The sequence below is a fragment of the Carlito syrichta genome, unplaced genomic scaffold, assembly GCF_000164805.1.
Source record: "Carlito syrichta isolate Samal-C Ts95f unplaced genomic scaffold, Tarsius_syrichta-2.0.1 Scaffold129867, whole genome shotgun sequence".
NCBI lineage: Eukaryota > Metazoa > Chordata > Mammalia > Primates > Tarsiidae > Carlito > Carlito syrichta.
In genome coordinates, this window is record NW_007073963.1 from 96,944 (window position 1) to 109,131 (window position 12,188).

Consider the following 12,188-nt stretch of genomic DNA (forward strand, 5'->3'; position numbering starts at 1 on the left):
ATTAAATTGCTCTTTTCAAATTTGCTTTTCTGTCTTATAGCAAATATTTTTTCGGGTTTCTCTTTCTAGATACTCTTATGCTATTGTCCCATTACTCTTTTTAATATTGAACTAAATACACGCTAGGACATTGAAAAATTTGTGTTTCCCTCAGTAAAGAATGTATTCTTCATTAATGCTGATAATTTAATATTCCACTGGCTTTCACAACAAAATAATCTAGATTTTCTTAGATAAATTTACTTTTGCAAGGCAGTTAAAATAAATTCTGAATTTATAGCCCAATCTTAAATGAAATCTTTCCCCAGAAATACAGCAGTGTTGGGAAAACCTCTGCAATCCCCAAGCCTCAGAACCAAATAATGGCAATATGGGAAGAACAGCACTCTGAATAATATGTGTGACGGAGATAAATACAAATAATAAGATGTGTAGTTTTCCAGATTCAAAAAGTATTGGAAGATAAAACTGAGCAAACTACATTACAATATGCAAGAGGCATGCTGAAGTAGCCGCAAGCTATGTGTTTCTCCGTAGCCACTCAGCTATCCTGGCACTTTGCCTTTTGTTTTTCAGATTTTCATTCTTTATTGTCTGTAATTTGGCATGCACTTCGGTCCTCTGGTGCTCCTCCAACATGTCACTGAAGAACTGCTGCAGCTAGAAGTACAGAGAGACATCTGATCAGTGCAATGTAACTTCTCATTTGGACAAAGTAAATGTGTCAATGCTAAGTGGCAACATGATTTTGTAAAGTGGCGATGATGGTTGGAATGAGTAGAAATGGGTACTCCTAAACCGTGTGTTCCTGGGGAAAATATGACGGAGACGATGTGATGAACACCACACCCACCCTGAAGAAGCAGATGTAGACTGAAAGGGCCAGGAAACAGGAACTTTGTCTTATTTATTATCTAGCTCCAAAGAACATGGTTGGTCTCTGTAAGTATTGACTGAATGCATATTGAGTATTATATAAGATTTGCACACAGAGAGGTAGTGAGACACTTATTTTTAAACTCAAAAGAAACTATGCAACTCCCAAAGCTCAAAATTGGTACATAATATTTGTGTTTTTAAAAATGTTGGTATCTTTTGAGAATATTTGGATAGCAGATTTGCTCACCAGCTAAATTACCTCATTGGACCACGTAAGAATTCAGTATGGGAGCATCTGTCATGATATTATGCATAAGTCAGATTCCAACTGAATAATAAGTTACATTCCAAAAGTCTATTTTTGTGTCAGTGGATTAGAACTCAAAGCACTTATCATCCATCATAAGATGACAGTCTCTATTCCAACTCACAAAATCTCACTTAAACTCTAATACATTTGAAATTGAATAGTAATAGGGCTATCACACCTAATTACAATGTAAAAAAAAAAAAAGGTAAAGTTCTAGGGAAAAGTAATTTAAGGAGCCAGGAACAAGCCTCTTGCTCTTTTTTTCCCCCACTCACACTTGCCAGGAGGTGGGAGTCACAAACCCACAGCTCCACATCACTGATGGTGCACCTATGATTGGGCTCCTGCAGTGGTGGCAGGAGGTGGGGGTGGAGGTCTGTGAGATTGTAGGTGTGTTTCATGTATACTTGAGGGCATGGGAGAGGCCAGGCTTATGAAAGGGTGGGGCAAAAAGACCAGAGCCAGAGCTGCAGAAAGTATACAAAAACTGTAGAGCTGAGGAAGAGAAAATCGACTCAGAACTATGTGGTTGACAAGGATATTCATCATAGCTAATACATTTGTTTTTAAAATGGCGGTAACCTAACAATTACTAAATCCATTTTTGCATTTCTTAAACTATCAGTGACTACAAAGTTTTGAAACTTTTAGGATTGCTAAATTTATACAAACTTTATTTATTCATTCATTAAGCAACCATAACGAAACTTACTGAATTCTATAGAGGCAAAGATTGAACGGATGCACTTTAGAAGATACAAATTCAAACTCAGTCTTGATTCTGGGAGCTTTCATTCCAGCATGTTCTGAGTGTGGTTTGCTTTCCTCTCCCTTGTCCAGAGAATTCCTGAGAAATCAGGTCCTGACAGCTCAGCCTCAGGCATACCAAAACTCCAAGATCATTTTTTGGGGAATTAGAGGTTTCTCCTCTCTCATGATAACAATGACATAACTGACTGTTTCTCCTTTTTTTTTTATTAGAATCAAATTTCAGGCCTTTGTGAGCTACACATTTACTTATTTATTTTGCTCAGGGAAAGTTAACTTTCCTTATTTACATAGGCCTTTCCTGTTCTTATTAACATAGTTCTAGGTCTTAGTGTTTAATTTTCATCAATTGTATTGGTAATAATTTATGTACCATAAATAAACTGTCCAAGTCAATGAGTTTTGACAGATGTGTACACCCTTGCCACCACAGCCATAATCAAGAGATAGTACATTTCCACTACTCAAAGAAGTTTCCTCAGGCCCTTTTGCAGTCCATCCCTCCCTCTGCCCCAGACAACTATTGATTTGCCTTTTGTCATCGTAAATTAGTCCGCATTTCCCAGAATGTGACTGGTTTCTTTGACTCAGCACAATCACCTTGAGATTCACCTATGTTGCTACACAAACTTTTTCTTTTTTTCTTTTGGGATAGTAATTCCATTGTGTGTGGATATATTATATTTTCCTTATTCATTCACCTATTGATGAACATTTAGATGGTGTCTAGTTTTTGGCTAATGTGAAGAAAGCTGCTGTGAACATTCATATACAACTCTGTGTGTAGACATAGGTTTTTCATATCTCATGAGTAAAAACCTAAAAGTGGAATTGGTGGATCATATACGTCTGATAAACATTTTTTTAAAACTGTCTGTTTTCTGAAGTAGTTGTGCTGTGTGACATTCGCCCCAGCAGGATTGAAGTTCCAGTTGTTCCACATCTTTGCCAGCGTTTGGTAATACATATCTTTCTAATTTTACCTATGTTGACTAATGTGTAGAGGTTGTATTTATGTTTCATTCTTGCATTAGTTTCTGTGTGTGTCTTGTCGATATTTGCTTTTGCCCCTTTGATTACTTTCTGGTTATAGTGTCTTCTTTTTCCTTCTAGAATTTCCTCTTCCTCTTCCTGGTGCCTATGGTCTTGGTAGGACTGGCTCCTAGTAGGGGAACAATGACCCAGGCCAGACCAATCAGGGCATTTCATCTTTCCTGAACACAGTATATTGCTGCCTGTGACCCAAGTAGGACCAACTAAAGTCCATTTTCAGGGCAGGAACTTGAAACTGAGTGAAAAAGAATTCTTCCTTCTGCAACTGAGGGCGCTAGGGATCAAGTAAGCTTGGATGCTTGTCTTTACAGTAGAAAATGCCTGCCTAAGAAGAAATTCAATCCAGAGGAAAGCAAAGCAAAGACACGGTAGGCCTGTGTTCGATTCTAGAATGGATATGACTGAGATATGATCTCAGTCCTCAGGAACTAACAATAGTCCCATGGGGTAGCCATATTTACCACTGATTATAATGTGCTAAGCATTATTCATAGGTAACAATATTCATAGGATGACTTGGGAGTATGGATGAAGAAAGGTTATAAATCAGTGTCTTTAAAAATTCCTCGAATAGGCAGTTGGAGCAGGAACTTGAAGGATGAATAGGACTTATCTAGCCAAAGACAGGGATGGGGAGAGTTCCCCATACAGAAGGTAGAGTGTTTCTGAAATCTAGAAAATGTGAGGCAACACAATAATTTTTAAAAAATTGTAAGTGGCACAGTATGGCTAGAGGAAAAGCGTTTGGGGATGTCTTTCTGTCTCTCTTGCTCTCTGACACTTGGTGGTGAGATGGGCAAAAACAAAGCCAAAGGCCAGATCATATGCTAATCAAAAAATTTTTAAATTTATTCTAAAAACTACAAAGAGATACTGAAGCTTTGGGAACAGGAGAAAAGACTGGCAGCAATAGGAAAGATGGGATGAAAGCAAGCACAGTCTGGGATAGGGACCCTGGGCCAGAGTCTACTGCAGTAATTCAGGTGAGAAAGAATGAAGTCCAACTTTCCATGAACAAGTGGTTTCTATTTCAAAAGCAGGATACAATTAAAAAATACTTCCTTTACAGCAATGTAACACCAATGGGAGCATAGAATATAATAATTCAGATAAGCATATTATTTTTAATTTTAGCAGGTCCAAATTATATAAAAAGTGGTTTCCAAATGATCATTATACTTCATAATATTTAAAGGACTTACCTTTATGATCTGTAAATCTGTACTTATAGTTCTCCCTATTGTATACATTAGAGTAACCAAGGATTGTGTTCCATATCTACAAAGCAAAAAGATGCTAATCAGGGATGGAGAGCATTTTTCAAGATAAAGCCATATTTTACACAGCAAATGAATGCTAAATATACAGCTCCTATTCATTCCCATCTCTAAAATGTAAGCAAAAAATTTGAATGAACTAGTTTAGCTTTATCTTTTAATAGAAAAACTATTATATAGAAAATTCTATTAACACTAAAGAAATATGTGTAGTTAAATACTGGTTTGTAGTTGGGCTCGGTGGCTCAGCCTGTAATCCCGCGCCTTTGGGAGGCTGAGGTGAGTGGATTCTCTGAGCCCGCAGGTTCGAGACCCGCCTAGGCAGCGAGACCTCGTCTCTACAATAAATCAAAAAATCAGCCGGGTGTGGTAGAGCACACCTGTAGTTTCGACTACTTGGAAGGCTGAGGCGGAAGGATCACCGGAGCCCAGCAGGTCGAAGCTGCAGAGGCCAGGAGCGGCCACTGCACTCCAGTCTGGGCGACAGAGTGAGACTCCAACTCAAAAAAAAAAAAAAATACTAGTTTGTGCAACAAATCATTTCTAAAGCTTTATTTAAGTCTAAAAAGTTCTTCTTAAAAACAACTATGCTTATCTTTAAAAATAAGGTGGTTGTAATACATGTCATAAATCTCAAATTTGTAAGGGAGTAAATAAATATGTAAATTATGCCCCTTAACAATCAGTAGTTAAAACAGGATTAATTCAGAACTGCTAACTTAAACACCCTGAACATGGTAGTTAAAATTTTGTATCTATGCATGCTTTTCAGAAAGAGTATCCATATCTTTTAATAGCCTCAGAATGTTGGGGATCACTGAAGGCTAAATACCATGGCTCTACTTGTGCCTCCTCCCATAGGCATGGTAGTTGAAACTTCTCCTTTAGTTTAGTGTCCTTGGATATACCACAAAAAACATCTTTTAAATAGCCATAAAGCATTGTTATGAAGAAGCAGCAGATACTTACCTGCTCAAAGTGTTGCTGTAGTTAAAAAAGTAAATAAGGGACTTTTGGATGCATTAAAAAGAAAGAAAAGTTAAAATAAGGTTATCATAATGGGTTGATTAAGAAATGATAAAACACCTCGATAGTTAATATACATGACTGGTTTACTTCAAAACTGTATTCTAGAATTTAAAGTTTTAAGAGCTAACTTTGGCATAATATACAAACGAAGATGAAAGGATGAGAGAAAACAGTGCTTTTGTTTTTCAGCTGTTTTTTGTTTTCCAGCTATAACTTTAGCTATATCTACCTGAGCAAAGTGGAGGACAAGAGACGATCTGCCTAAAACTCGGATAAGCAAATCTGTTTCTATGAAGATAGAGGAAATATTTCTTAGTTCTCTATTTTAATTGGTCAAGTAGAAAAAACCTATTAAATGACTCAAAAAATTTGAGCTCCAAATAAACCAAGTTCCAGCCTTAAAAACAAAGGAAACCTATCTCAGGTGCTAAGCACGTGAATTTCTACCAGACACAGAAAAAAGCAGCCCCCAAGAGGCAGAGATGGATTTGACATTACCTTGGGCAATTTATAAATTATAAAAATGGGGAATAATAAATACTTAGAAGAGAAGCATTGTTCTGGAGATTAAATGAGATAATGTATGTGGAAGGACCTATTAGAGTAGCTGGCACACTTCATTCCTTCCTGTTCTTGTCAACTTTGAAAAGAGTTATTATTAAAATAGAGATGATTTATCATTCGGGATTGTTAAGAGAGCAATCTCTTTGAAGTACTACTCAACAAAGCTATATACATTGCCAATAGTTTATCCCCACTAGTGCTCAAATATATTCTAATTAATATAAAGACAAAAACCAAAATGTATCAATACAGTTATTCTCTTTTAAAAATTGATAAATTCAGCGCTAGTATAAGTACAGTGATTTGGGTACTCTCGTCTGACTAGCCTTTCTGCCTCTCTCCTTCCCCACCTTCTTTCTTCTCCCTTGCCAGGTATGAGTCTTTGTGGCAAGCATGGCCACTAGGCAAGCATGGGAACACCTGGTTCTGACCTAGAACCAGCTCATGTGACACAGGTCTGCCCGTGCTTGGGTGCTCCACTCTGATGATATCTCATGTTGCTAGTGCTCCTACTTGAACTCTTCAACTCTGTCTTTCCCATGATGAAACACAGCAGAGTAGACATGAAAGTGAGTCCAAGGTTTTAAGATTAGGACTTCAGGCAATATAACAATATTTGGAGAAGAAATTAAGTGTTTAATGAAGAAGAGGGCAAGATTCAGTTGGACAGGCTGAGCTTGAAACTGACCATGCTGTGTATTCCATGATCAAATAACACTAGGGTTTCTCTATAGGCTATGAAATCCATATAACAAGGATGACAAGGGCAAAAATGCGTCTACCACATACAACAAAAAGGTACAAAAATACCATTGCTTCATCACAATTCACATTCTTTTATAGGCTCTATCATAGCTGCAAGTATCTATGGACTTTTCTAAAACCTGACAGGTATCCTTATGGCCAGTAAAGTCTTTATGACTGGAATCAATATTCAAAAGATCATCTTTGGTCTAATAATTCACTAAAATTCCCCATAGCAATCAGTGTAATACTCTGTATATGGAAGTGAGGAGCAGGACCAAGCCAAAATTTGTTTTACCCAATGAAATATTCTAAAATGAATTTCTGGAAAAGGTTTCCTGGGAAGAATTCTAGGCCTGGCTGAGGGGAGCAGAGGTCCCTGGACTGCTATTGGCAGTATACTCAATTCCAACATGTAACCGTGGTGTGGAAAGATGATGTTTGTGAACTTGTCCACATGCCTTGTGAGATATGTGCCCATAAGTGTTCTGAGACAAAGGAAGAACCTGCTCAAAACCACAGCATCAATCATTTCATGCCACAGGCCAGAGCTAGACAAGAGATGGTAATTTGTTTGCTTTTGCATCAAGGCAAGTTGTCTCCACCAACCTGTTCCTTACCAGGCAAGAAAAAAAATTAAAGGATATTCAAATTGGAAAAGAAGAAATCAAACTCTCTGTATGCCAACTTAGAGCTAGAGAATCCTGAAGACCCTTCCAAAGTACTCTAAGATTTGAAAAATGAATTTGGTAAAGTTTCAGGACACAAAATTAACACATACAAATCAGTAGCACTGCTATACACCAATAATGACCAAGCTGAGAATCAAATCAATAACTCAATTCCATTTACAATTACAACCAAAATGCTAAAATACCTAGGAATATATTTAACCAAGGTGGTAAAAGAGCTCTACAAGAACTACAAAACTCTGATGAAAGAAGTTGTAGAGGACACAAGTGGAAAAACATCCCAAGCTCATGGATTGAAAAAAATCAACACTGTTAAAATGAACATATTATCCAAAGTAATCTATAGATTCAACACAATCCTTATCAAACTACCAACATCATTTTTCACAGAATTGGAAAAAACAATTCTAAAATTCATATGGAACCAAAAAAGAGCTAGAATAGCCAAAGCAATCCTAAGAAAAAAGAACAAAGCTGGAGGCATCACGTTACTTGACTTCAAATTACACTATAAGGCTGTGGTAACCAAAATAGCATGGCACTGGTCCAAAAGCAGACACATGGACCAATGGAAGAGAATAGAGAATCTAGAAACAAATTAATATACCTATAACCAACTGATTTTTGACAAGGCAGACAAAAACATATACTGGGGAAAGAACAACCTTATAAAATAAATTATTCTGAAAAAATCGGATAGCTATGTGCAGAAAAATGAAATTTGGTCCCTATCTTTCACCACATAGAAAAATTAATTAGATCTAATTAATAATTAGATGGATTAAAGACTTAAATGTCAGACCTGAAACCATTACAATTCTAGAAGAAAATCTAGAAGAAAATATTCTGGATATTGGCCTAGGAAAGAATTAATGACTGAAACCACAAGAGCAAATGCAAAAAAAATTAAAAATTAAAAAAAAAAAAAATAAGTGGAACTTAATTAAGCTAAAAAACTTCACAGCAAAAGAAATAATAAACAGAACAAATAGGTAACCTACAGAATGGAGACGATATCTGCAAACTATACATCTGATAGAGGACTAATGTCCAGAATCTACAAAGAACTAAAATCAGCAAGAGAAAAAGTGGGAAAATGACATAAATAGACATCTCTAACAAGAAGATATACAAATGGCCAACAAACATGAAGATCTGTTCAACATCACTAATTATCAGGGAAATGCAAATTAAAACCACAATAAGATATCATCTTACACCAGTCAAAATGACCTTTATTAAAAAATCATAAAAAATAGATGCTGGCCCAGACATGATGAAAAAGGAACACTTATATATTTTTGGTGGGAGTTTAAATTAGTACAATTTCTATGGAAATCAGAATGGAGATTTCTTTTTTATCTTTTATCTTTTTATTTTATTTATTTATTTATTTTAAAGATGTGGGGTACAATTCAGGGTTAGGTATACAAACATTGATCATGCAGGTACCCTTGTTGATGAGATATGCCCCTCCCTCCCCTAGTAGTTTCCCTCAACTGCCAGTTCCACCCCCACTCCCCTGACAGTTTTCCACTATTGCCAATCGCTTTCTTATAACATTACAGTTGTTCAAGATCACCTTATGAGTGAGAACATATGGAACTCAGTTCTTTGTTTCTGTGATAAATCACTGAGTATGATAGACTACAAATCCATCCAATTTTCTGCAAAGTTCATATATTTGTCCTTCTTTATGACTGCATATATATTCCATTGTGTATATGCACCACATTTTTTTTACATAGTCTGGCTTCAATGGGCAACATGGTTTGTTCCATGTTTTTGCTTTTGTGAATAGAGCTGCAACAAACATACGTGTGCAGGTATCTCTTTCGCAGAATAATTTGAGTTCCTCCAGGTATATTCTCAACAGGGGAATTCCTGGGTCATATGGAAGGTCGATTTCTAGTTCTTTCAGAAATTGCCACACTGTCTTCCAAAGAGGTTGTACTAGTCTGCACTCCCACCAGCAGTGAAGAGGCGTTCCTCTTTCTCCACATCCTCGCCAGCATCTGCTGTTGTTTATTAAGGATGGCCATTCTTACAGGGGTTAGGTGGTATCTCAATATGGTTTTGATTTGCATTTCTCTGATGATGAGTGAGGTTGAGCACTTTTCCATGTGTCTGTTGGCTGCCCAAATATCTTCTTTTGAGAAGTGTCTATTCATGTCTTTTGCCCACTTTTTAAAGGGGCTGTTTGTTTTTCTCCTTTCAGCACATTTGAGTTCCTTGTAGATCCTAGATGTAAGGCCTCTGTCAGATATACAGTTGGCAAATATTTTTTCTCATTCTATGGGCTGTCTCCCTGCTCTCTTGGTGGATTCTTTTGCATTGCAGAAGCTCGTTAATTTGACGAGGCCCCACATGTCTATCTGATTTCTTAAGGTACTGGCCTTTAGGATTCTGAATAGGAATTGGTTTCCAGTTCCAATTTCCATAAGGGTGTCTCCTGGGCTTTCTAAGATTCTTATATTTTGCGGTTTTATGTTTAGGTCTTTGATCCATTTAGAGTTAAATTTTGTGTATGGTGATAGGTAGAGGTCCTGTTTCAATTTTCTGCATGTGGTCAGCCAGTTTCCGCAGCACCATTTATTGAATAGGTTCTCTTCTCCCCAGTGGTTGTTGTTGGAGACTTTGTCTAAGATGAGTTGGTTGAGGAATTGAGGCTTTGCTTCCAGAATCTCTATCCTGTTCCATTGGTCTATGTACCTGTTCTTGTACCAATACCAGGCTGTTTTGATTACTGTAGCCTTATAGTAAAGTTTGAAGTCTGGAAGTGTGATACCTCCTTGCTTTGTTTCTTTTGCTAAGGATTGTTTTGGCTATTCGTGTTCATTCATGTTTCCATATAAATTTCTGTTTTGTCATTTCCAGGTCTGAGAAGAATGATGTTGGTAACTTAATGGATATTGCATTGAGTCTGTAGATTTCCTTTGGTAGGATGGACATCTTAACAATGTTGATTCTTCCTACCCATGAGCATGGGATATTTTTCCATTTGTTTGAGTGTTCTTGGATTTCTTTGAGCAGTGTTTTGCAAAATTCTCATTGTAAAGGTCTTCCATTTCTCTGGTTAGGAAGATGCCGAGGTATTTCATTTTTTTGGTAGCTATTGTGAATGGGATTGTGCTTTTTATTTGGGTCTCTGCCTGTTTACTGTTGGTGTATAGGAATGCAACTGTCTTTTGTACCCTGAGACTTTGCCAAAGTCCTTTATCAGTGCAAGCAGATTTTTGACAGATTCTCTTGGATTTTCAAGGTATAGGATCGTATCACCAGCAAAGAGGGATAACTTGACTTCCTCTTTTCCTATTTGGGTACCCCTGATGTCCTTCTCTTGTCTAATTGCTTGAGCTAGGACTTCCAACACAATATTGAACAAGAGGGGTGAGAGTGGGCAGCCTTGTCTTGTTCCAGTTTTCAGGGGAAATGTTTCTAGTTTCTGTCCATTTAGCAATATGTTAACTGTGTGTTTGTCGTAGATGACGCTTACTATTTTGAGGTATGTTCCTTCTATATCTAGGTGTTTGAGGGTTTTTATCAAGAAGGGATGCTGGATTTTATCCAAAACTTTTCCTGCATCTAATGAGATAATCATGTGGTTTTTGTTTTTACATCTGTTGATGCATTTAATGACATTTATGGTCTTGTGAATGTTGAACCAGCCCTGCATCCTGGGCATGAAGCCTACTTGGTCATGGTGGATGATTTTTGAGATGCGTTTTTGGATCCGATTTGCTAGAATCTTGTTGAGGATTTTTGTATCTATGTTCATAAGGGATATTAGCCTGTGTTTCTTTTTCTTTGTTGAATCTTTACCCTGTTTAGGTATCAGTGTGATGTGAGCTTCATAAAATGATTTGGGGGGAATTCCATCTTTCTCAATTGCCTGGAATACTTTCAGTAGGATTGGTATCAGCTCCTCCTTGTACGTTTTGTAGAATTCTGCTGGAAAGCCATCCAATCCAGGGCTTTTTTTGGTAGGTAGTTTTCGTATGACAGAGTCAATTTCTGGGTTGTTATTGGTCTATTTAGTGTCTCAATGTCTTCTTGTTTTAACCTGGGGAGGTTGTGTGACGTCAGAAAGTCCTCCATTTCATCTAGGTTATCAAGTTTGTTTCCATATAGGTGTATATAGTAATCTCTGATAATCCTTTGTATTTCTTCAGGATCAGTTGTGATTTGATCTTTTGTATTTCTAATTGTGTTTATTTGGGCTTTTTCTCTCTTTTTCTTGATCATTCTGGCTAAAGGCCCATCAATCTTGTTAATTCTTTCAAAGAACCAGTTTCTTATTTTGTTTATGCTTTTTATAATTTTTTGTCTTCTATGTCCCATATTTGGGCTCTTATTTTTGTGATTTGGATTCTTCTGCTAAAGTTGGGGTTTTAGTGGTCTTCTCTTTCCAGCTCCATTAGGTGATTTGTTAAGTTCTCCACTTGTGATCTTTCCGTTTTCTTGATGTGTGCTCATAGAGATATAAATTCCCCTCTGAAAACTGATTTCATGGCATCCCAGAGGTTTTGTTAAGACGTTTCTTCATTTTCATTTATTTCCAGGAATCTTTCAATTTCTTCTCTGAGTTCAGTGTTGATCCATTTGTTGTTCAGCATTGTGCTGTTTAGTGTCCATGTCTTTGTGGGTTTTGGGGAAGTGTTATTAGTTTTGATACTTATTTTTATTCCACTGTGATCTGAGAATGTGCATGACAAGATTTCAATCTTATGGAACTTGTTTATGCTTCATTTATGGCCAAGGATGTGATCAGCCTTGGAGTATATTCCATGTGGTGATGAGTTGTTGGGTGGAATAATCTGTAGGTATCTACTAAGTCCATTTGGTCAAGTGTCAAGTTTAGGTTCTGGATCT

The 12,188-nt window shown here is 37.0% G+C and overlaps 1 protein-coding gene across 1 annotated transcript in view; it reads right to left on the minus strand.

Annotated features, from left to right (window-relative positions):
• Positions 1-236: 236 nt before the first annotated feature.
• LVRN (laeverin) overlaps positions 237-12,188 on the minus strand; it is an 80,410-nt gene continuing 68,458 nt past the window's right edge. Inside the window, exons 19-20 of the mRNA XM_008048931.1 lie at positions 4,213-4,288; positions 237-660 (exon numbers count right to left, since the gene is read on the minus strand). Coding sequence (XP_008047122.1) covers positions 520-660; positions 4,213-4,288 — 217 coding nt within the window. The 3' untranslated portion in view covers positions 237-519. The remainder of the gene's footprint in view (positions 661-4,212; positions 4,289-12,188) is intronic.